Below are 26,461 nucleotides of genomic sequence, written 5' to 3'. Positions count from 1 at the left end.
GTGCATTCATGTACATATTACATGCATATATACATACAGAGACATGTATACACACATATATTTAGATACTCAGTCTTCTAAGTATAATTCAGTGGGGGTTTCAAGTGCTGACGAGGTGTATGGAGTTGTTTTGTTCCTACTACAAATGGCAGCTGTGTCTTGGTGAGTCCGTTAGAGGGCATTTGGGAGGTCTGTTCTGCTGCTTCCTTCTCCCTTGCTGGGCGAGTGGCTGTCACTTCTGGTAGTTGTAAATAGACCTGCCTCTATCAGCTTCCTCCACCTTGAGAACCTTCATACCCCACACCAGATCAGATTGGACACAGCCAAGATTTGCAGAAGCGAGAAAAGGAAAAGTTCCCAGGAACTGAATCAGGTCTCGCTTGACTGGGCATACGCTTTGGCAGCTCTGTGCCACCCCTACAGTGATCACTTTGCTCTTCCTTCTGGAATTTTGGCCGTGTCTGGATAGGGTTTGCTTTGTAGATAAATGAGATACGTCGATCCTGTCTTAATAGTACCAGATATCTCTTGCTTTCTGAATTCCTGCTTTCCGAATTCTTGCTCTGAAAACTCAGGAGCCAAAGACATTAGACAGTAAGAGATATTTTATAATTTCTTTCCCTTTATCACAGTCATCTTTAATTCACATCTAGGCTCACTGTAGCTTATCTGCATGAGAGTCACCACTTGAAAAAACAGGATCTGAGAAAGCAGCTCAAACTCATTCAAGAACACTTGTAAATTCCCCCATCCTATTCATCCTACCTCAGCCCCGTTATGCAGGGGAGGGGAAGATGTTCTTCAGTTCCACATATCTCTACCTCTAATTATTTTTAAATAGGCTGCCTGGCAACATTGTTGCTGAACACTTCACATCCCAGCTCCAGCCTCTATTTCTATTAATTGGAGAATGTTTTATTTCAACTAATCGGCCCAGTATCCTTTCCAACCAAAATAGCATCCTGGTCTAGGTGCAGCACCCAGCACGGAAAGGCACAAACTGGTTTGCAAGTCAGGGAGCACAAGGGGCTTTCTGTTTTCTCCTGGGCACCCAGGTTGCAAGCAAAGCATCCCGACACACACACACACACACACACACACACACACACACACACCTCCAAACTCCAGAGGGACTTCCAGTGTTTCACCAGTGGCTAGTTGGTTTCAATGCCATTCCCTTACCCATAGCCACAGCTGTACTGTGAGATGCCTCAGCACAGTTCATCTAGCCCAGCCTCCCTTGAATAAACAAGCAGCTAGATAGGAAGGAAAGATGGGTGCTGCCTGCTTCCTGGACAACCTAATTTTATGGTAACTAATAGCCACGCTAAGCTCATGAAAGAGACAACTCATTCCACGGAGCAAACATTTACTGGCAGCATATCTCGGGCTGGGTATTGTGCTGAACATTCCTGAACCTTGAAATGAATAAGGGAAGGTTCCTGCCTGCCAGGAGCTCAGAGTCGGAAGAAAGAGAAGAGTGGGCAAAAGTAAGAATTGTATATGGTCAGCTTGGGCGGCCTGGTGCATTACCTTCCCATTTTAAACCTGTATTTTCAGAGATGGAGCTGGATGTTAAGAAGTGATTGAAAGAGAACATTTTCCATCCTTCCTACAGCACCAGTCAGCCAAGTGCACCATGGGTAGCACCTCCACTCCCAGCAGGCACTGGGGCATGACATTCTCGTGTTGGTCACAGTGAGACGAGGACAGCAGGAGTCAAGGGATGGGACAGGAGGCAAGTGGCCAGAAAAGGAGTCTAACAGAGGCAGTATGGCGGGTGGAATTATAGCAGTTGCTGTGGAATAGAGAGAAAAGACTAGATTCAAGAGAAATTTAGAGGGAAAAGGGACAATATATGTGTTTGAACATGTACTTGCAGAAAGGAGAGATGTCTACCCTGGTTTCCTGTGTGGATGGGTGGTGGTACCATTAATTGGGATGGAATGAGAAAAACGTTTCTAAGTGTCTGAGTCAGTACTTAGCTTATTGGGCTCACTGGATCACCTTGTCCTGGCCTCTGAGACACCACAGACTAAACAGCTTGCAGGGCCAGCTGCTGCGGGGTCAGTGAGAGAAACTTCCAGTTTCTTGAGCCAATTAGCAGGTTCCTTAATGGCTTTGCTTTGCATATGCAGAGGTCCCCATTCACGTACCTATTGGACATGAAATTCTTCAAAATGTGTCTTTTTGACAGAAAAGATGCAGCCCTACGTCTCTGTTCTCTATTTCCCAATTTCCCTGCCTAGTTGTGTGACAAATAATTGGTGGTTTCCTAGGGTGATGGGAAGAGGCATCCCAGACCTAGAAAGTCTCATATTTCCAGAACGTTGGTGTCTGGCTTCAACTGACGTCCAGCCCTGGGGGTCCCCTAAGCATGAAGACCGGGGAAGTCTGGGCATTCGGAATCCTTCCAACCTATGTATCTACCCCTCAAAGGCAGAACAAATCACCCTCTTTATTACTCTGTAGTGTATTTTGGTAATAATCTTTCCCACATTCTGAGATAATTCACTGGAACCCAAAAGGCAAGGCAGCATAGTGGGGGATCCTTAGATGAAACAGATACAATCTAAATCTCTACTCCACCCTATACTGATCCTTTTCAGCCTCAGTTTTCTTATCTATTGCCCTGTAATCTGCCTATGAATAGAAGCTGCAAATAAATCAAAACATAACGAAACTGTGGCTAGTTCTCTGAGTTGGATTAAAATGTGCCTTTTTTTTTTTTTGAGACAGAGTCTCACTTTGTTGCCCGGGCTAGAGTGAGTGCCGTGGCGTCGGCCTAGCTCACAGCAACCTCAAACTCCTGGGCTCAAGCAATCCTTCTGCCTCAGCCTCCCGAGTAGCTGGGACTACAGGCATGTGCCACCATGCTCGGCTAGTTTTTTCTATATATATATATATTTTTAGTTGTCCAGATCATTTCTTTCTATTTTTTAGTAGAGACGGGGTCTCGCTCTTGCTCAGGCTGGTCTCGAACTCCTGACCTTTGAGCGATCCACTCACCTCGGCCTCCTAGAGTGCTAGGATTACAGGCGTGAGCCACCGCACCCGGCCAAAATGTGCCTTTTTAATTGCAACAATCTGAAGTTGAACAGAGATCTTTGGGACTGAATTAGGATGAATTTAATTATCTCTGCTAAATTTGCACTGGGACCTGAGTTGCTGTAGCCATTTTTATTTTCCAATATTGAAGGTAACATGGTTAAAGGCAATTCTTTAATAAAAGGTAATATCATTGACATTATGAAGTGCAGATAAACCTTTCCACATAATGGCTACCTCTTAGAGCTCAGCATGGCGTAACCTTCCCTTTTTCATCTCTTCCAATTGTCTTCCCTTCTGGCCCCACCTCCTTGTCTCTCATCTTACTGTTAACTGGGAAAATGAACTTACATTTCCTCTAACTCCTTCCCCTTTTTCCTTCTCATCATGCTTCTAAATTGGTCCTCAATTAATGAAGCAAGGCTTTCATGGTGACCCTGAGACTCTAAGTTATATTTCAGTGGCTCCATTAGGCCAAGAAGACAAATTACTCAACAATATCTCTTATCTTAATCCTTCAAGTGCTGGTGGATGAATAATAAACTTTGATTCACTGAAGTAATACACAGAAACAGTTATTTATCAAAGCAGTGTCTGTTAGAACTCCTGCCCGGCACGGCTGCTACTGTGAAAGTGACTCATGTCCCCACAAATGCAGTCACCGCTAATCAGAGGGCACTCTTTGTGCAGGATGCCAACAACAAAATGGGGAAATGACAGAGGTCGCTTTGAAGATGTGCCAGCTTTTAAAAAAAAAAGAGCAAAAATTTAATACAGCATAAGAAGCTGTATTAAATAGCTGTATTAAATAGCTTTAATCTATTCCTTTAGGAATAGATTAAAAAAAATCACAAACTTCCCCCATAGATTCTTTTGAAAACCTCATTCTTTCTTTTGACATTTTTATGTGTCATAAAAATAACAAGTTACCAATTTACAAAACACCCTCATCTATATTTTTTATGCTCAGATCAACCCAATGGGGAGAGTAGTAATATTCCCATTTTACAGAAGAGGAAAAGATAAGAGCCTTTCTGAGCTTCATGGCCATACAGCTACTAAGTGGCAAAGGTAGGACTTGAACGCTGATCTTCTGAACCCAAGCCCCTTGCACTGTACCATGTTGTAGGGATCCTACCACAGGGACAGGTCTTAGGGAGGCAGCATTTCCAAAGACACTTCTTTGCTCAAGACCGTACAGTGGATGCCTATTGTGGAACGCACTAAACCCAAACTGACTTGCGGGTACAGCAGATGCTGTCATTGCCCTGTCATTGGTCTCGTTCCTACGGACCCCACAGCACAGCCAGCCCATTTCCTTGAAGGCTTTTGTCTTGCTGACACTGCTGCACAGCAGACCAGAAGTGCCAGGGAATCAATGTTCCAACCAATGACTGCTGCAAGTTGATGCTTCCGTCTGCCGTTCCCTCGTTCCTTAGATGGGTTACTCTGAGCGGAGTGTTCCCTACACCCTCTCACAGTGCCCCAGTAGGATTCACCTCCACTTACCCACAGAAGTAGCTGGCTTGATAATGCACTTCGTAGAGGCTGCTTTCCTGTCCTCATCTAATGTTCCCACCTCTCCCACCAGTACTTTCTAGGGGCCCAAAGAACCCCTGTCTCAGGGTCTTTTTCTGGCATACGAGGCCCTCTGTCTGGCTCCATCTTCTTTTCGGCTTCACTTGCTATTAGTTTGCCATTTGTTCACGCACTCCCATAGGCTTGGTCTTGCAATGTACGTAGTAATGGAACACCAACACGTTCTCCTGCCTCTGGGCCTTTGCTTGTGCGGCTTTTACCCACGCTTGTCGCTAATTATGTTTTATGCCTCCTTCAAGGTTTCGCTCGAATCCAGCTCCTCTGGGAGGCCTTCCCTCAGGACTCTTACATGGGCCCGCTCACCAGGACTTTGGTGACATTTCCTCACATGAGACAATGTCACGTATTGCCTTGTCCCCTAACTCTTCTTTTGTCTGTGCCATTTGTTTCCCCCCAAGTGGACTTTAAGCTTCTATGAATCAGAATTTTGCTCACAGCTGGTGGTGGGCTAGTAAATGTTTAATAACTGGCTCTGAAAACAAAACCATATGTGCACATAGGTAAGTTTATGATAAATTTTACTAACATATACAATGTGTAGTATACAATTTACAAATGATAATAACAGCCTACAGCCATGCTACCCTAAAGGTACCTGATCTTGTCTGATCTCAGAAGCTAAGCAGGGTCGGGCCTGGTTAGTACTTGGATGGGAGACAAATGATAATAAGATACAGCATACTCTTTATTGTGAAGTCCACATAGCCAATTTGTTCCCAGAGAATCCTCTTGTTGATTTTTGCTCAACTCTTTTATCTGTAGCCAGTCAGTAGGCACAATTCAATAACGATTTGACAAATTGAGTTACATCCCCATCCAATTACTCTTTACCCAATACATTTGGTATTATTAAATCTGATGGTATTTGATATCGGATCTATGGTAAAACTATTTCTCATCCTCACACAAGTTTTATTCTATAAACTGCAACCTCTGTGAGCTTCAGTACTAGACACGTTTTCAAGTTTAATTTGCATTATTCACGTACTCTCCATTACTTTCTTAAGTCTAGACATTCAACAAAATGATAAATCAAGCCCTGAGTGTAGTGTTTGCCAATTTTTGTGGTGTAAATATTCCCACCATGGCTGATTTTCAAGCTACCAAAGTGATGTCCCTGACTGTGGAGTTGGGATACAATACACAGTGGCACACTATGGTATAATCCTTCCACCATACAGATCCAATAAATGCAAACAACCTCAAGACCATAGATCGTCAAATGTAGTAAAATAATTAAAAAGTGGTAAGTTTTAAATATTTATCACCTTTGTTTTCAGTAAATATTTTAAACTACAAATTTATATCATTTAATATCTAACATAATAGTTTGTTGAACGGCTCACAAAGTTCCTAAATATTTAACAATTGGCTCTTGTGAGCTGGTAGGAGCTAATGCCAGCGCACCACTGCATCTAATTTGTAATCCAGATTGTCTAACATGGTTCTGGGCTGCAGTCAAAGCTCTCGTAACACTTGTTGTGTGAGTGAGTGGCTTTAGTTTTCCAAAAGGCAGATGACCAAAGAGCTTGAGAAAATAAAGCAGCCTTTAGAGTCTCTCGGCAAATGCTGCTGCTGGACAGCAGCCTCTCTGCAGAGGGAGCCCTCAGCGAGGTTCAATCCTTAGAACTTTACATATGTTCACCTCATACCTACCTTGCTGGTGTCTCACAGAGGTGAATCGACCCCACTTTACCCAGGAGGAAACTGACGCTGAAAACAACTAAAAAGATAACTCACTTAAGCCAGGAAGCGGTGGAGACAGGATTTTAACTCAGACTTGACTCTTTCTAGACAGTTCATGGTCAAAAAGCAGGCACTCTGCAAATGCTTATTGAATGTCTGTCTTTCCACTCGGTTACACTGTCCTGGAGGGATTAAAATAAAGAGATGTGGTGGACCCATTTCTTATCCTGTGGGGTCCAGGGTGAGGGACATATGACAGCTGGAGGCCCCTGTGTCCATGTGTCACATGTCTAAATATCAGTAGACCTAAATCAACCTAACTGTGAGTTTGTTGTAAATGAGTTATTTTTATCCACCTCCCTTGACAAATATACCACCAGCAAGTGCAGGAGGACCAGGTTCCCATTTAGAATTCTCATACTCCTGGATTCCAGGCCAGAGGTGGGGAGTTGAGGACAGCTGATCCCTAATCCCCGGGGAGCCCCTTTCCTCCTGCCTCAGCTCTCCCTGTCACTGCGGGGTGTCTGTATACACTCATGTGGACCCCCGCCCACTCATCTGAGCTCCTTCCACAGCCTCCACAAACAGCCATTCCTCGGGCTTTGGGAGGTACACAGTCAGTTGTCACGTCTGACCTGCAGGAGGAGGGACTAAGAAAGAAGCTTGTGAAGACCCCACAAGTGGGCTCAGGGCCACTGGGTCAGGGGAGCCCGAAGTCCTGGGTATGCAAAGAGAGGGTGATAGATGGGCATAGCCCCTTGGCCTTGCAGACTGGGAAGGGTGAGGCTGGGGGAGGGTCAGTGTGGGGACCTCGGAAGCCAGGGTCTTGGGCAAGGGCCCCCTTTTTTATGGGTTTAAGGGAAGCACTGAATCCTCAGCAGTGCTCAGGGCACCCAAGCAAAGGATGGGAGCATCTGATCTCCTCTTGGAAAATGATCAAGTAATTGAAGCTGCTAATCATCCCTTTCTTTGTTGCTTCCTCATCATAACTAAGGACCTTGCCCAGGTCACTTCATTCTCTCTCTGAGCCTCAGTTTCCTCACCTGTAAAATGGGAGCAATAACAGTTTCTTCCTTACAGGATTGCCATGAGTCTAGACGAGCTAATGCAAGTAACGTGTTCAGCACAAGTGACTCTGGGCAAACATCAAACTTTGGCCACGATTGTCACTTTGTCATCTGTCCAGGGCTCTGCAGGCAGCTGCTCACTTGGAGTTTATTAAATGACTAACCAGAGCATGGCACTTTCCTGGCAGCACCTCCCCAAACAAGCTAACGGTTTAGTAATCAGAGACGAGACGGTTGGAGGATTGGAAGAGTGCAAACACCAGCATGTGTTTATCATTTGTGCTGTTCGGAGCTTCTGTTCCATAACGCAGCTCCCACAAATGCCTTTGGAAGTGAGTACAAGCACAGGGAAAGAGCCCCAGGAAGCATCTTTGCGTCACGGCAGTGGCGAATCAGGGAGGAAACCAACCCTGGGAGGTTTGACTGCAAGATGATGGAAAGGCAGGGCCCCACCCATCCCACCCCCCTGAGCTGGTGACAGAGGCTGACGTTTACCGTGTGCCGGGGCGTGCCCTGAGAGCTCGCTGCACTCTGCCTCGTGCCGCTTTCACAGCAACCCTGGAGAGGGGGCACTGCTATCACCCCCATTTCACAGATGACGAAAGCAAAGCTCAGGAAAGAAGTCACTTTCCCGAGGACTCACAGCTATGACTGGAGAAAGGAAGACTTGAACCTATTCTGGAGCCTGCCCTTTGAACCCTGATACCAAATTTTATCCCTTCTGCCCTTTATAATTCACAGAACACTTTTTTCCTCTTGATCATATCTGACTCACAATTTTTTATGGGTGCAATTGTGTCCCTCCTTCCCTCCCCAAATTCATATGTTGAAGTCCTAATGCCCAGGACCTCAGACTGTGACCTTATTTGGAAATAGGGTCTTTGTAGATGTAATTAGTTAAGATGAGGTCTTATTGGAGTAGGGCGGTCCCTAATCCAGACACCTCGTATCTTCGCACTTCTGGCCTCCAGAACTGGGAAATGATAAATTTCTGCTGTTTAAGCTGCTCATCCTGCGGTACTTTGTTAGAACAGCCCTAGCAAACTCACACACGACTGTTCCGGGGCAGGTGAGGAAAATAGAAAAATGAAGTGCCACAGGCCAAACAGCTAGGAAGTGGGAGGGTAAAGAAACCCAACCTGTGGGTTCAAGTGCTTGTCTCATCCAATTAGAGCTGCTCCTGCACATCAAAGACACCTCGTGCTGGCAGAGCGGTTTACAGTTTACAAGAGGTCAACATATACGGACTCAGCTGATTGCACAATAATCATAAAATCCTGTGCGACAGCAGGGAACGTGGTCGTATCCCCATTTCTGATGAGGAAGCTGATGCTCAGAGAGGAGGATGGATTGCAGAGGGTGGGAGTCCAGGCGGTACCCACAGCATGTTTACCTGTCAGGATGTGACCTGTATTCACATATTCTCTGATTTCAATACGCGTTCTGATATTCAAATGAATCTCGGTCTGCAGCACACTTACCCCTTTTACCTAGTCTAGTGAAGAGCTCAGAATCTGGGATTAACGTATCAGTACAGATACCTCGGAAGATTCTTGAAAAGGGTCCTCTGTTGCCTTCTTGCATATAAGATATAGAAAGGAATTTCTCCATCAACTTCAAAGGCAAACATTTAATCACATCTGTGAGGTTCCTTTTGCCATATAAGGTAACATATTCAAAGACTCCAGGGATTAGGACATGGGCATCTTTAGGGGGTCATTATTCAGCCTCCCATCGACAGAGAAGCTGAACCAGGGCTGTGCCTCAGTTTGTTTGATCTGTTGGGTAGCTCAGAGCAGGGTGCATGGAGGTGAGATGGTGCTGACATGTTTGAGCTGCAGAAAACATGTGTGACTGGGGCATGCTGGGAATACATGCGTGGAAATTGGGAGTGTGTGTGTCTGTGGATGGGGTGATTACGTTGAATTGAAAAAATCTAAGATTCCACTTGAGGAAAAGGGGGAAAAAATGAAAGGTGGGGACATAGAGCAAATATAAGAGTCATTTTTGGAGCCTCAGTGTCCTCATCTGAAAACTGGGAGAATAAACCAGGTGGAATGGTTTTCCAAGGTTACACAGCTGGGGAAGACTTCACAGGCTGGGCCTCTTCCCCAGCTCCCAAGTGGCCCCTTATCCCAACTTTAAACAGCCCTTCCATCTCTCCCTTTCTCATTGTATGATGTACAGTACACACGAGGGATGTCTGAAAAGTATCCAGCCATGTAACTGTTCTCATTATATTAATGAGGGCTGGATACTTTCCGGACAGCCCTACCCACACGCACAGCAGTATACCTATTGTCTCAGCACATATATCATATCTGTATATTGGCTTTAGATATAATTCACATATCATACAATTCAACCCTTTAAAGTGCCCAATTCAATGGTTTTTAGTATATTCAGAGTTGTGTAACCATCACCACCATTAATTTAAAAACATTTTTACCCCTCCAAAAAAAATGCTGCACCCATTAGCAGTCTCTGACCCTTTACCCCAAACCACCCCAGCCCTGGGCAACCACTAGTCGACTTTCCAAATAGCCGCACTCTGGTTCTGCTCCTGCCGGCTCTGGTCCAGGCATTCGTCCTGCTCAGCGGCGAGCAGGCGGCTTGTGCTGGCTCTCAGCCTGTCCTGCCACACATCCCTCCCTGACCCCCTGCATTCAGACTTCTGCCCCCGCCATCCTACTGACATGGCTTTCTGCAAGGTCAACAATGACCCCGGGGCCAAATCCCAAGGCTTTTTCTCTATGTGCTTCCTGACTTGTCAGTAGCAGCCAACACTAATGACCCATCCGATGGCCATGGTGGCCCCTTTACTGCCGCCTGTGCGTGGCTGCCTCATGCTCTGCCCGCAGTGGGGTGGGAGATGCTCGAGTACTGGCCTTTCCCTGCATAGTGGAGACGTTTATGTCCATGGCACAGACTCGAAAGCCACACTGCCTAGGTCTCGATGCCAGCTTCGCCACATACTAGCTGGACAACCTTGGGCACTTCAGCAATCTCTGTGTGCCTCCACCTCTTCCTCTTCATCACAGTGGTGGTAACAGGACCCGCCACCCGGGGTTGTCGTGAGGATTTAATGAGTTAATTAATGCAAAGTACTCGGCGCATATAAACATGCTAAGTGTTTCCTAATATAATTATTTTGCTCATTCTTTTGTTCAATGAGTTTATTCACTGCCATTTTTTTCAACAACTTCTATGCATGAGACCTCCCTGGGGTTCAAATTTCCATCAAATTCAATTATAAGCAGGGGCTTTGGGCAAGTGCCATTTCTCCAAAGCCTCATTTCCGTGATCTGTCATCGTATCTGGATTTCAGGTTGTTGGGGAGTTTAAATGAGTTAATATGTAAAGCACGTAGAACAATGCTTGGCACTTAGCAGATCCTCCGGAAATGTCAGTACCGTAGCAGCAGCAGCAGCAGTAGTTATCCATCCGTCTTCTCTCGCCTCCATGAGGTCGTGGGTCTGGCTCGCCTATGAACATCTCCACCTAAATGTTCTACCATCGCTTTAAACCAGACTCACATCTCAGCCCATCAGTTTTTTCACATCGGCTTCCATCCCTGCGAACTAAAACAGCACGGCCAGCCTCCTTGTTTCTGCTCTCCCAGGCTAGAAGACCCTGGGTCCTCTCTGACTGTTGCTTCTTCTCTGTCCTTTTTTCCTCATTCCTTTTCTTTTTAATGACTCAGCTTTGCTTATTCTCTCCTGTTCCACGCCTCCACTTTAGTGGAAGGCTGACCTATTCACGCCCCCCAAATTGTCATGGCCTCCTGGGCTAGACGAGCCGTCCCCAGTCCATCCTCCAAACCGCTGTACACCTGACACAACACATTCCTCCTGCTTTCGGGTGACGCTTTTACATACTCTCCACACGCTGTGCTCAGTGCCACAGACACAGCTTCTAAATGTCTCAAGAAGGTCCATGCCTGCTCGTTGCCACCTGCTACAATTAAGCTGGACTTTCCATGGCTTCTCCTTGCGTCTTTGCCTCCTGGTTCGGGTTGGGGCATCTGTTTCAGATGGTTGGCTTCATTCATCCCCTCTTAACTTCCTAGTCTGGTGTTAGAGTTGAAGCCTGTAGCTTCTTTAAAACTGACAATAACATCCCCCTACAGCCTGATCTCTCGGGTCATTCCACCTTCCCTATCACTGGGAGATTTAATCTTCCTTTTATCAAGTCACCCTCTTGTCCTGGGACAGATAAGAGTGTCCCTATCAAGTTCAGCATCACACCTTTTTCCTTCATTTTGTTTCTTTTAGATAAATCTATCTCTCTTTGCTTTTGTGATGGCTTAGAATGAGAGGCGTAAATCTAATTCAACCACAACAATTAACGTGGAGGTAAAAATGCAGGAGATGCGTAGTGAGAGACTAGGGACACTTACATCCAATAAGCAATTGCATTCGGGCGGTGCCCTTCCCTGAGCCAAGGCAAAGGCAGATATACAAGGAAGGCGCACTGAACACAACTTATTAAAAGGTAATCATGCCAGATTGCTGCAGGAGACACATTTTTTTTTTCTACCTTCAAACAGAAGGATGACATCATCTCATAGACCAGCCCCAACAGAACTTTCTGCAACGATAAGAACGTTCTTCTATAACTATGCTGGACTGAGGGCTTGAAATGTGGCTAGTGCCACTGGGAAACTAAATGTTTAATGTGACCTAACTTTACCTAATTTAAATTTAAATAGCCCCATGTGACTAGTGGTACACTACTGGAGAAGGTTGTCACTGACTTTTATGTAAATAATGTAAAATACTACAGAAAATGTCTTTTTTATTTTTTGCTGGGCTCCGTAGAATCACAGATGCTCAAACAGATAATGTCTTAACAGAAGATTTTAGGAATTACTGAGATCTCCATGCAGCCGTCTGTGTCCTCTGAAGTGGTAGAGGGAGGAGGCAATTTTAATCAGAGGGCGTAGCTATGTTCAGGTGTGTCTCTTTATAGAGGGTTATACTTGGGGCCAGGGTGGGCTTCAGGGATTAGAGAGGATGCAGTGGTGCCAGGCTTCTCAGCCACACTCTCTAATAGCAATGCCCTCATCCAGCATGTCAGCTCAAACGCCTCGGCCTGGCAGCGCAGGTGTCCATGATTTGACCCCACGGACCAAACCAACCTTAATTCCTTTCCCCCTCAGCCAGCAACCTCTGCTTTGTTTAGCCCTGACTTCTCTTTCTACCCCACCTACTCCACACTCATTCCCACTTCATTGATTTTTGTTCACAGTGTCCCTCTGGCTTGTAATGTTTCTTTTTTTTTTAACTCCAACATCATCCAAGTAATTTCTGTCCTTCCAGTCTCAACCAAGCCCCACCTCATTATTGAAACTATCTCAGAACATTCATTCTTACTTAACCTCATTCTCTCTCATTTTCAAATCTAGTTGCAGTTGAAACCAATACCTTGTGACTGACTACTAAGTTATTTTGTCTCTAAAACTAAATTCTAAATTCAAGGGCAAGAAAAATATTGTCTATGACTGCTGCCGACTTTACAACCTAAAATAATATCAGCACATAGTAGGTGCTCAACAATGTTACTGCTGCTTGGTTGACAAATGCAAGCATGTTTTCATCCCTTTCCTACCTCTGAACTGTTTGGAGAGGTTAACTTTTCCCCCATCTTAACGTATGGCTGCACAATTTGTGTCTGGAAGCAAACCTGAGGCTGCAGTAGACCCATTCTGCTTTGTGTATTAAATTAAATCTCTGACAATAAAGTCAGAGACAGATGGCTAAAAAGAAACCTTAATCATTTCTGATATTATTAAATCTTCTAGTTTGAGGGTTCAGAGAGCCCAAGAAAATTTTCTTTTAATCCCTATTGGCTTTATAGTCCACAGATGAAGTTATAGAGCTGGCCTGAAAAGCAATTTTGTGCAATCGTTTACCAAAGGGGAGGGGAAAAATCATTACATTCCCCTTCTGAGGTTTGCAAGTAATAAGCATGCTATCCTCTCTCCAAGCCCAGAGAGCTGCGTGGGCTTGATAAATAGCCAAATTTGGTCCAACTGCAGCTCTAAACAGATGTCTGTAAATATTTCAGAAAACCCTCAGAAAGTGGGTGGGTGTTACTGATGACTGGCTATGGATGGTCTTGTTGGCAAACAGGCAGCAGCCGTCTGCCTCCTCTCTATGGAAGACGAGCCTGCTATGGGGACCTCAAACTCCTTTTTCTTGCTGGTGACTATATTAACCATCCATCATGGCTTCTTTGGAAGCAGCGCTTGTCAATTAGGGGTGATTTTGTCCCTCACCCTTGTCCCACCCAGGGGATATTTTACAACATCTGGAGACATTTTTCATTGCCACGGCTGATGGTAAGGAGGGTGCTACTGGTATCTAACGGGCAGAGGCCAGGGCTGCTGCAAACCATCCTACAATGCCTGGGGCAGCCCCCACGACAAAGAATTATTCAGTCTCAAATGTCATTCATGCCCAGGTTGAGAACCTCTGCTGTCTTTTTTTTTTTTTTTTTTTTTGAGAAACCCTGTCTTAAAGTAATATCTTTTTTTTAGTACAGCTTGTTCATTCACTCATTTGTTCATTCAACAAATATTTATTGCTAAGCACAGAAAATATCCAACTGGTCACATCTCTGTGTGTTGGTGGATTTGTTAATTTACTCCCATAATATGTATGTATTGAACACCTCCTCTGTGCCAGGCCCTGGGGTCTGGAACAACACAGTCTAGTCTTTCCTCACATAGGGGTTATGTTCTAGGGAGGGGAGGCAAGAGTCTAAACATGTTGACAAATAAAAGAACAAGATCCTTGCAACCAGTGAGAGGTACCATGGAGCGTACCAAACAGGGTAAGGGGAGAGAGATGCAAGAGGGGTTTGGGGAAGGCCTCTCTGCATAGGTCATATTGAAGTTGAGACGTGAATGATGAGAAGGAAGGAGATTGGCAAAAATCGGGAGGAGGAGTGTCCAACACAGAAGAAGCAACAGGCTCAGAGGCTAAAGACCGGGAAGGCTGGGGGCGGGGGAGGCTCCCGGACCAGAAACATGCGCTCAGCTGAAGCTGGGACAGAGGTGTTAGGTGGACAGAGTGAGGCTGATGAGGCGGGCAGGGGTCAGAGTGGGCAGGGCCTTATAGCCCTTGGCAAGGCATTTGGACGGCATGTCAGGTACGGGAGGAAGCCAGGGGAGGGTTTTGAGCAAGGTGGACCATGGTCTGGCTCGGGTATTGCTACGTGTGCTCCAGCCGCTGGGCAGATTGCCCTGGACAGGGGCGAGATGGAAATGAGGAGCCAGGCAGGAGGCTCCTTGCAGGAGGGAGACCAGCTTTGACAACAGTGCCGGGCATGGAGACGGAAGGAAGTGTGTGGACTCGGGAAGTGTTGTCAAGGTAAAGTCCGGACTTGCTCATACATGACCCATGCCTCAGTCAAGCAAGCTGCCAGCCCTGGCTTTCCCCCCTCCGGCGAGTGCTGGTCCTGGGTCCCCTTGCACGGCATCCTCAGTGGACTCAGTCCTTGAGCCGGTCCTGACAACTCCAGCACGCGTGAAGGTTGGGAATTAGTCCTGCCAGTTTCTATGCACCATCTGTGCCTCGGCAGACCCTCCCTAATGAGGGCTGAGCTTCCCCGCTATGAGGTCTCCCAGTCTGTAATTTAGTGTGCCTTTCCCATTCCTTAGCTGGATTCAGATCTGCCTTGAATATCAGACTTCTGTAGTTGCCCACGGCCCTGCACAGCAATTTCAGCTTCTTCCCTGGTGGACAATGCCCTGGTGGCCAGGATAGGGCATCTCCTGACTCTGACCCTATGGCAGCCCCCCATGGTGCTTGCAGTAAGATCCAGATTTCCATTTGGCTCTTGCTGACCTGTTCAGACTCTCCTTGCACCATTCCCTCCTTGGCTCACAGCAACCCATCCCTGGAATTCACCAAGATCTTTCCTCATCCCTTTGTTTTTGAGGGTGTCTCTGCCTTGAATGTTCTTCGTCTTCAGTTTTTTGCCTCCTTCATGTCCCAACTCAAATGACACATATTCAGAGAAACCTTCCTTCCTTAAAGTCACTCTACAGCATGCATTCTCAATGAGTATGGTATCACCCCAATGGGGTGAAAATTGGTTTTTGGAAGATTAAAAAAATTACTCTTTTTTTTTTTTTTAAATAGTGACAGGGTCTTCTTGCTCTGTTGCCCAGGCATCATCACAGATCACTGAAGCCTCAAACTCCTCGGCTCAAGCAATCCTCCTGCTTCAGCCTCTCACCCGTAGCTGGGACTACGGGTATGTGCCAACATGCCTGGCTAAGCTTTTAATTTTTTTTTTTTATAGAGACAGGATCTTGCTATATTGCCCAGGCTGGTCTCAAACTCCTGGCCTTGAGCAATCCTCAACATTACTCATTTGATGCATAAAAGCACAGATATACATTCAGGACATAAATATATATATATATACACACATATAGACACATACACATATATATATTAAAATTTCATGGGGGTGTCGATTAGGCAAAATAATGTCTAAAGAAGCTACTTAGGGGACAACCATGAAAAAGAGATTGGGAAACACTGCTCTGTGGAAACTAAGTCTCCTGCCTCCACTTATTCACCAACATATACCCTAATTTATCTCCTTCCGCAAACTTGCCACAATTGGCAATTGTCCTGCTTATTTTTGTTTACGTCAGTATTTTCTCTCCCTTCCCTCTGCTCTGAATGTAAACTACATGAAGTCTCAGGATCTTGCCATCTGTTCACCATTGTATCTCCAGCATCTGCACATTACCAAGCACATAGTAGTTGTTCAATAAATACTTGGTGATTGAGTTACCATTGTGACCAAGGAGTGATTTCATGTACTAGAACAAGAACGCACTGGACCCCTCTTGGATTCAATCCTTGCTGAAATGTTACTGATTTGTTGGGTCTCTTTGGGCACTGAGTTCAAGCATAGGTCCCCTTCTCTGCCCCATGGGCAAGGTCCTCTCTTAGCCCTGGTCTTGACTATTCCAATTTCCTCTCTTTCTTGACCCTTGAGAACACAGGAACCATGTAGCCTAACCCTGCCCTGTTCCACTGAGATGCCATAGTGAATACCGTATGGATGTGTTAACTCATTACAAACGTTTTCAAGAAAATTATAGCAACAGGCTAGCCCTATTAGCAATGACACAGCAGACAGCACGCACGATGATCAGATTTGATTTAGCAATAAACTGAGTTACGGTGAGCATCTGCAATAGAAAAAAGGCTGGAAGGAAGCAAACCAAAATGTTCATGACGTTATCCTTCCCTGGAATGTGCTGTTTATTTTCTCCTTATGTTTTTAGTTAATTTAGGAATTTCTGTAATGTGTACGTTTTTTTGGTAGTTGGGGTTTTAAGACCATCCATGACACTGTGGTGTTAGAGAGACATATATAGGCACATTCACTGGTCCAGGACCAGTTGTATTTGATTATACAGTGACCTCCCCAAAGGGTCTTTTTTGGGGGGGATTTCTGTTTTTAGAGAAGCCACTGGATTTGGGCCAACTCAGTCCATTAGGCAAATAGCAACAGCCCTCTTGCCAGAAGCCCACCCCACTATCTGTTCCATAGAACTTAGTGCTTGTTAGATTTTTTAAAAGTTGTCTGTGACTCCTAAAAGCACAAAAAAGTACTCATACCATAAGGCATCTCACTCACGCAAAATGCAAGACAAACAAACAAAAGAACTTTTCCACATATTTTAAAATGAGGGCTTTATTGCTCCCCAACACCAACGTCACACAATTCTGACTGAGAAAATTTTTTTTCATGAAATGCCTCTTGAAACCCAGGCCACACATCTCTTCATTTCTCCTCACGAGTAGCTGCCACAACTGACTTCCCAAATGCCCAAACCTTCCTTTGTCCTGACAGATTTTTCCAGACCCTGACTCCTCCTAGCAAGTCCTGTATGAACCGATACAACCAGCTCATGCTTCAGGGCTACATTAGGGGTTGTTAATTTTTTCATGATCAAGGAATGCTTTCACATACTATGACTTTCGGCAGATTAATTAACAAAAAGACTCAATCCAACACTGGACCCAACAATTCAGCAATCAGTCCAAAGCCCATCACGATAGTTGGTACCTCTCAGGGGCTCAAAGTATCAGTCTTAGCACACAAATCATTTCAGCTCTGAGCCATTGTGTGGTCTCTTACATACTCCCAAGGCAGCAACATACATGAGGCTGCAATGATGTCCACACTGTCCAAGAGTGAATTGTACACATCCATCAAAACTTGATGGCCTCCCTGGAAAAGGTTCCTAGCACAAATGGCGTGGTGAAGCACATGGTTTGAGAACCACTAAGGAACTTAAAGTATTTCTTACTTTAGTAAGAAAGTACTCTTTGGAGTACTCTAGTACTCCGAAGTACTATACTATGGGAAAATGACTTTTAGGACCTTCATTTAAAACAAAGAAATCTGAGGGAAAAAATCATTTAGTAAAGGATTGTATTTGGCTGTCCAAACCTGCCCGGGTTAAAAAGAGGAGGTGATTTGCTGAGCCCCATTCTTACCTCCTCCAGAGCCCACAGGGAGTCCACCACCGGCTTGATCTTCTTCTGGTTGTAGAGCCCTAGGAGTTTGTCCACCACTCCTCGAATGAGGCCCGCCCGGCCCTGTTTGAAGAGCAGATTTAAAAGGGAAAACCCCGCGATGACTTTGTTCTCTTCGTACAGCTTGATGGGGTTCACTTTCTCCACCTGCCACCACTGCAAGGAAAGATGGTGCCGGGTTAGAGGGACCCAACAGTGGGCCACGTTTGCAGCATTGCCAACATTGTCAGCTGTCTAGGGGAGTGTGGAGCCCCAGCTGAGCAGATTCTAGCTGGTCAAGGGGTAGCTCTTGGTGGTGTTTTTTGTTTCATTGTTTTTTTTTTTTTTTTGAGACAGGTTCTCACTCAGTTGCCCAGGCTAGAATGCCATGGAGTCAGCCTAGCTCACAGCAACCTCAAACTCCTGGGCTCAACTGATTTCTCTTGCCTCAGCCTCCCAAGTAGCTGGGACTACAGGTGTGCGCTACCACATCCAGCTAATTTTTACTACTTTTGGTAGAGATGGGATCTCACTCTTGCTCAGGGTGGTCTTGAACTCCTGAGCTCAAGTGATCCTCCCACCTTGGCCTCCCAGAGTGCTAGGATTACAGGCATGAGCCGCCGCACCAGATCTTGGTGGTATGTTTTTTTAAGCATCTATTTCACTAGGCACTGCTGTGAGTGTGCAGAGACAACAGACAGCGATGCTTATGAGAAGCGCAGGGTCTAAATAGGGGAGAGAGCCAAAAACCAACTACTAAAAGGCCACATGTAGTTGAAACACGGTTAGCATCATCAGCTCTGGAGTTGAATCCTGCCTCTACCACGTACTCCCTAGTGTTCTCTGGGCTTCACTTTTCTCAACTGACCCCTGTGGCAGGATATGGCCTCTTATGTGTTCTGGAAGAATTCAGTGTAGAACACTTGGTGTAGTGAACGGTGGTGGTGGGGACGGGTTGGTGAAGGGTTAGGATGGCAGAGACGTTTACAAAGTGTGGTGGGGGCACAGTGGAGGTGGCCACTCTAACCGCAGGAGCAGCTTTCCTGGGGATGGGGCTAGATAATGACCAGGCTGAACCCAGAGAGGTGGGCAGGAATCCAACAGACAAAGAAGAGAAAGGAAGGGTAATTTAGGAAGAAGGAACAGCATGAAGGAATGACGAAGCCAAAGTGTTGGGACTGAACCAGTGGTTCTCAACTGGGGCCAGTTTTGCTGGCCAGAGGACATTTGGTAATGTTTGGGAATATTTTTGGTTGAGACGGCTGAAGCGGGGCAGTGCTCCTGCTGGCAGGGATGCTGCTAAACACCCTACAATGCTCGGGACAGACTCCACAACAAAGAATTATCCAGCCCCAGTTACCAATAGCACTAGGGTTGAGAAGCCCTGGGTGGAAGACACCCAACCGGTAAAAGTGGCCATCTCTTTTCCAGCCTCTCCTCCCCCACCTTCAGACACCAAGATAAGTAAATAATCCATTAGCAACCTACGGAACTGTTATCCAATTGCTTTGTTCTGATTTAATTGCTTTTCCTTTGGTGCTGGCTATAGATTAGAAATTCAAACTTCCAATGCCTGAAGGGTTCTAAGAGGTAAAATGTTTGATCTCAGTTTCGATATAGAATGCCAAGCAGTTTGATGGGCACTAAGGAACATTTATGATGTTTATGTTATTGACGTGCATATATATATCCTGTCTCTTTCCAAAAAGAATTGAAAAGGCTTCGTAAAGTAAAAGACTTTGATTTTTTTTTTTTAAATTGGGAAACTCATGTTAGGAAAATAAGTGTGGGAAAGACAAGTTGAAAACAACGATGAAGTTCATACAGAAAATTCTTTACTAAAGTACATTTGGTGAGGGCCTGGGGGCTGGCTCAAGAAGAGCCATGCATTTGACCATGGGCTTCCTGGCACAAAACAAAAGTAGAAAAATAATTAATAACTTGATTCCCAGTGTATCTGCAACACCTCAATGCATGTTTGTGTCATGATTGTTTGCTGAATCTACACTTGCCACGCAGTTGTAGTTAAGAGAGTTCTAGAGCTGAATGCCTAGTTTTGAATCCCACCTCTGTCACTTACTAGCTGTGTGACTTTAGGCAGGTCACTTAACCTCTCTGTGCTCAGTTGCCTAACTGTACCTCATGGGGTGGGGGTGTGTGAGGAGTAAATGTGTTAATGCATAAAAAGTGCTTAGAACAGTGTCTTTCATGTACAAGGTGCTCTATAAACATGAGCCATTTTTATTATCATCTTAATTTGAAAGGGACGTTTCTGAGCTGGGGAAGAAGAGCTCTGATTTGGAGTCAGACTGTTCCCTAAATGTTAATTTCCTGTTGGTATCATTGTCACTGCGGCACGAAAGTCAATGACATGTTTGACAAAGAGTGAAGCACAAACTCTGCAGCAACTTTAAGATGAACCACAATTAAGATAGCTGAGTGAAAATTCTATGTATGATTCCAATGCACTTTTAATTTCTGAGCCTTTCTTGAATGTATTGAGAAGAATTGTTTTCTGGAACCTTCCAGATCAGTCATCATTTCATTTCTCAGCATGCTCTTTCTTTAATTTTCTTCTAATCAGCCAACTAGTTTTTGACCAGGTCTCCGAAAGGGAACACCTTCACTCTTGACCCCCAGCTACAAAGCGTTCTGGTAATGGGCACCCCTGTTTTGGGCAGAGAATCTTGATCGCCACACTGGCTGTGTTTTATGAATGCCTTCACTGAGCATGGAATTCACCGCGATTACTTCGTCAACACTGTGTGTAGGGATTGTGCATTGAGGGGGAGAAAGGGAAGACGGGTTTTATAATACAATTGTACGTAATTTGGGATCAGTGTGGTTACCCACGGCAGTCTGCCAGTATTGCGTTAATTACAGCCACAGCACAGAACAGCTGTGAGTGGCACAAAGCTCGTCTTCAGGGGGTGCACGCCAGACAGCGTCTTTCATTAGACTCCACTCTTGCTCCTCTGTAGACTCTGCAGGCGAGATGATCCTTGACCTAGACCTTAAAGCTCAAATGCAAAGAGAGTCCCTTTGATTTGACTCTCACAAGCGCAGGGAGTAGGATCCGTTCAGAATCGGGATGTTTGGAGGTGAAGTTTCAAGCAGCCAAGATTGGCACTCCAGGGGCATATGAATACTTAGAATGAATTCTAACTCCTTACCATGGTTTTCCCTGACCACACTATTCTAAGTTCCTCCAGCCCATCCCACTGTTTTCTATTTCAGCACCCTATTTTTATCCACTTCAGAGGTTCGATTGCTATTTATAACCATGTTATTAATGTCTTTCTTATTTTGGGTTTCTGTTTCTCATTAGAATACAAGGGCCACAAGGGTCAAAATGCACCTATCTTAATTAGCTGGGCAACTAAAAATGGAAAAAAAATTAGCAGGACATGATGATGTGTGCCTGTAGTCCCAGCTACTTGGGAGGCTGAGGCAGGAGGATTGCCTGAACCCAGGAGTTTGAGGTTGCTGCAAACTCGGGTGAAGCCATGGCACTCTAGCCCAGGCAACAGAGCGGACTCTGTCTCAAAACAAAAACAAAAACAAAAAATGAAAAACTTTAAAAAACATTCTTTAAAAATGCACTTATCTCATTCCCTGTGACATCCCAGGGCCTGGCACAGTGCCACAAATAGCAGGTGCTCGGAAAATGCTTGTCAAGTGGGCGGATCAATCAATGCTGAACCACCTTCAAAGGAGGCCAAGAGCAGAGGGGAGAGCAACAGGCACTTTTGAGAAGCAGCAATCCCCTATTAGGGTGGGTGGGGTAAAAATCAAAGCTCAAGCCCACATTAGTTTAATTCTAGCAAAGGCAGCTCTAGATGGGAGTAAAGATCTGAGTCAGTCTGCAGTGGGGTAAATGCCCAGGGATGTGGCTTCTCAATGGCAGACAGGTAGTGACCACATTCAGAGCATGATCACCTAACACAGTGGTTCACAAACTTGCCTGTGTCTAAAAATCACCCGAGGAGCTTGTTAAAGTTTTAGGGTCCCCATTCATAGCTCCCACGCAGTGGGATGGGACATAGAGAAGTCTCAAGTCCCCCCAGGGACCTGGTCAGAAAGTGGCCACACTGAAAGGCCGGGCTCTCTATGGAGCAGATAAATATTATGAAGGCCAATTTCATTTTTGACTGATGATCAAAAACAACAAGACTTGAGCAATCTCTGTTGAAATCAAAATGAAGCTCTCTTGAGTTTCCCCGACACTCCTACCTCTATGCTTTGATTAGACAGAAGTAGCCCAAAGTCCTGGTTCTGCCCATGTGCAGTGAGCAGGGTAGCAAGGTGGGCTTTATTGACAGTGAGTGATGCAAATGAAGGATAAACGAGACTAGGACAATGTCTTGTGACGGAGGGGCTCACGACATGCAAATCCAAGTGCCACCCCAGTATGTACATCAGGCATGCACAGATACTTACTGATTTTGCAAAGCTAAAGAAGCTCTTGGTCTCTCCAGTTACCATGTTGGATGAGCCTGCAAATGGAAGATTCCCAAATCAAGCCATGCTACCAAAAATCAACATTTCTTGCTGTGCTTGAAAAAAAATGGCAGTGGTTTGGTCCAGAACTGGCAAGAACTTGAAAACAAATTTAATATTTTCCACCTGTGCCTCCTCCTGTGGGTCAAGTCCTTTAATGGTTCTACTCATATGAGTGACCACATTGGCTGGGCCTTGTTGGATCCCATTTGAAATGACAAAATATAGAGCAGTAGGCACACCTGCTATTTTACAGCTCACAGCGATAGAAACATTACAGAAAACATTAAAAAATTAAACACCCCCAAACCCACATCCCCAACTATAGCAACACATTTCACTTTTTAGAGCCTCTGTCTGAAGGTGCACGTGCAACATGCCCTGCCCCTAACCACGTCCCTGCTGTCGTTGAGCACTCACCATATAAAATGTAGGTTCCCAGGGGTTTCAGAAGACTGAGACCTTTTCCGGTGTTGTCCCCGCAGAGGCAATCCAAAACGATGTCCACACCTTCAGCAGAGATTCTACATGAGGAGAACACAAAGCCAAATCCTGTCACCTGTCAGGAACCAAACTATTGATCCATTTCCTTTCCGTGCCATATTGTTTGACTACCAAGAAGCAGGAACAGGGAGAGCTCCAGGAGCAGCAAGAAATAGGGCAGGAGCCTGGGAGGTAGAGTTTCCTCCTGGGTCCAACTACAAGAATTTCTCAGAGCTGGAGGCTGCTAAGAATTTGGCTGGTAGAGAACTGAACATGTTTCTGCAGGTAAGAGCTTCAAGATTGAAAAGTGCTCCCCCCCTCCCCCCCCCATTGCAAGCCCCTCAAGTGGATCATAGTGAATCGGACTCAGTTGGGTCTATTTAAGATGTCTCAGATTCCATCAGTAGCCATGGGACTAGCTCTCCCTTAGTTACACTCACATTGTAAAGCACCACTGCAGTCTTTTTAGTGAAATAATCATGACAATCACCTGCAGAGGCACAAGGACCATCCTCATTCTTCCCCCCAATTTCTGGGGGTGTCCACCTTGCCTGCATAGGTAGGTATACTAATTACACAAAGCACAGAGGGTGGGGGTGGAGGCCCAATGCAGCGGTTCCTACGTGCTCTTTCTCCTGCCGACATAAATCTCTGCGGATTTAAAAAGCAAACACTAATAGCCCCAGCTCGGGGAGTCTCCAGGCCACATTCAGCAGCGAGATATTTTGGAGTTGTTGATCCAAGACCTTTGCGTGTGTTCTTCCTGTGTCCCCAGCCCCTGGTCCCTTGATTGTGAACACTGTCTCTCTTCTTCCCACCCACACGGGACAGGGAAGGGCTTCTCTTGAGTGGGGGTAGGTTCTGGCAGCGCCGGTACTGGGAGGGACACTCTTGGACCTTGCCAAGACCTGCATTCCCCTTCACCGCGACTTGGATGTCCAGTGGATCCTTGGCCCTTCGCTCAGTTTTTCTTTCTGTATCCTCTTTTCTCTGAGAACTCACCTGTGCCACAACTTTAACTGTCATTGCATGAGACGGCTTCAGAGTGGCTGGCACAGTGCCTGGCACACAGTAGGCTTCTCACAGAGGGCTTTGACACAGCAGCCTGGATTCCTCCCTGGCCCAGGGGCATGCCACCCCCACTGCCTTTGTGAGAGTGAGTGTGGGTGCTAGAACTATCACAGACTCTGCAACCAGAACCATCCGGGGTTGAGTCCTACCACGTGTGTCTATGTGACACTTATTTATATTCAAAGCTGCACCTTGCCTCCTGCCTCTGAAAAATAAGGACAATATCTACTTCATAAAATTTGCACAGCCTGAAAGCAGCTCATGTATATTCTTTGGGCTTCCATTTAGATGGTACTCACCTGTGCTCCCCAGTGTCCTGCACTCCCCTACCTGGTGCTAACCCCACTGTCTTGCAATTGCTCATTTAACTGTCTCTACTAGTTTGGACACTTCAGGTCCCAGGGACATGCCTGTCTTGCTCACCCCTGCATCTCTGTAGTCCACTTGCAGGCATTGATTACTTGGATGGTCCTCGATTTCCAGTGGTTTAACGTAACAATTTTTCAACTTTATGATGGCACCCACCCCACCATTCTGTTTTCCACTTTCAGTATTTAATAAACTAAGTGGAGTTTTGCAGAATAGAAAGTTCATAGAATCACACATCTCTGAGGCCAAATGTGGGCCAAAGTCTCAATTTCCTTATCTATACAATGAGGAATTTTTGCTTTGAGGCATTGTCTGAGATGCATATAAAATGGTCTAATGGAACTCTTAGCAGGGTGGCAGGAGACCAACAAAGCGTGCTGCTGTTATCTGCCTCGCTGTAGTCAAGCTTCCCTTGTCTGGGACTCTCTTCCACTTCTCTCTATTACAGAAATCGTTCTCACTCTTCAAATGCCACCTGGGGGCTGTCCATTTGACACACTCTCTCTGATCTTCCTCTTTTCTCTGTTTCTAAAGCCCTGGCAGTCAGGTCCACATGACTCCAGGTTTCTAGTTCTTTTGCTTGGTTTCCCTTGTAGTCATCTCTGTCCTCCCAAACAGAGAGAAGGTAACTGACACAAAGGTAGGGTCTGGATCACAAATATTTTTTCCTCTATTTCCTGTACCACACCTGGCTCAAGGCTGACAATGTGTTCAAAAGAGGCTTACCAAATGACTGCTTTATAAAAGAGTTTTCATCTCAAGAAATTTTATCTTATTTTTTTTCTAGTTCATCGTACACATAATAGTGTAACAATATCTGTGATCGAAAAATAAAAAGAAATCACTCCGTGTTTCACTCCTGTTGCATGTTAGCAGGCGGATATTTTTCCCTTTCCTTTCACTTGATGTCTCTGTGCACTGAGAATTTGTACAAAACTGTGACCACAGTGGAGATGGAATTTGGCATTCTGCTTTTTTCACTCAATATGCTACCATGGACACTTTTTCATTTTGTGACAGAGTCTTCATAATTCTTGTTTTTTTTTTTTTTTTTTTAGAGGCTGCACAGTACTCAAGCATGTAGGTGTCGCATGATCTACTGAACTGTTTCCCTTCTGTGGATCGTGGAGGCTGGTTCTGAATTTCCGCTATCACAGACAATGCTGTAATTCACCCCGTCGACACCTGCTGAGCCCTTACAATGAGGCAGAAGCAGCACATGGCTTTGCAGCAGGCAGCTTTGTACCTACAGATTTTCTCTTCCTCTGCATTATTGCCTGAGGATGGGGTGGCTGGGACAGAAGGTAGTATGAACCTATTTGTGGCTTCCCCATCATTTTTAGTCTAATCCCAGGGTCTCTACTTCAAAGCACAGTAACTGTTGGAAGTCTCACTGCAGGCAGGTGGTGGTGAGGTGGGTCTCAGATGCTGTTGTCCTCTACTCTTCTGACATCAGCAGAAATCATAGGTTCAGGGGCAAAGGGAGCAGGTCCAGGACAATGAGGAGATGGGATGGGGTGGCTGCCCGGGAAAGGGGCTGGCAGGAGCTCCCTTGGTCATGGGCTATCGCTTTTTCAGAAAAGCTGCCATCTCCTGATCCTTTTCGTTTCCCACTCCCCACATCCTACCACTGCCAGCTGCTCTGGTCTCCTTTGAGATTCTTGAATTTACCAAGCTGTTCCTGACCCGAACCTTAGCACATGGCATTCCCCCTAGTCGGAAATGCTTTTCCCCCAGCCAACTTCTCATCCCCCAACTTTCAACATCCCACTCTGTGATTCACGACGTTTCTGATTTTCCCATTGGCAAACGTTCACTAGCACCTCGCATGTCGCCGCCAGAGCACATATCAAAAGTGTGAATCAGTGAATTCTCGTTATAGTTTTATTTTTGTCACCTCTCCTCCAATTAGACTCTAAGCTCTATGAGGACAGTGACTCTCAGGGGTCCCTATTGCCGGATACCCCACCCTCGCACAGCCCCTAGCCCTTCAGAGACACTGAGCACCTATTTATTGAGCAGGTGGGCGCATGAATACATGAAAGGATGCTTGCAAAAATAGCACTTAACAGTGTGAAAGAA

At 45.6% G+C, this 26,461-nt stretch overlaps 1 protein-coding gene across 1 annotated transcript in view; it reads right to left on the bottom strand.

Annotated features, from left to right (window-relative positions):
- Window positions 1–26,461, bottom strand: part of VAT1L (vesicle amine transport 1-like) — a 133,645-nt gene that overhangs the window by 42,671 nt on the left and 64,513 nt on the right. Inside the window, exons 5-7 of the mRNA XM_012641529.1 lie at window positions 22,877–22,980; window positions 22,397–22,452; window positions 17,939–18,133 (exon numbers count right to left, since the gene is read on the bottom strand). Of these exons, the coding sequence (XP_012496983.1) occupies window positions 17,939–18,133; window positions 22,397–22,452; window positions 22,877–22,980 (355 nt within the window). The remainder of the gene's footprint in view (window positions 1–17,938; window positions 18,134–22,396; window positions 22,453–22,876; window positions 22,981–26,461) is intronic.

This window comes from Propithecus coquereli, unplaced genomic scaffold (assembly GCF_000956105.1).
Source record: "Propithecus coquereli isolate 6110/MARCELLA unplaced genomic scaffold, Pcoq_1.0 Scaffold165, whole genome shotgun sequence".
NCBI classification, from domain to species: domain Eukaryota; kingdom Metazoa; phylum Chordata; class Mammalia; order Primates; family Indriidae; genus Propithecus; species Propithecus coquereli.
The sequence above is the reverse complement of the archived record's forward strand: the minus strand, read 5'-3'. Positions and strand labels throughout refer to the sequence as shown.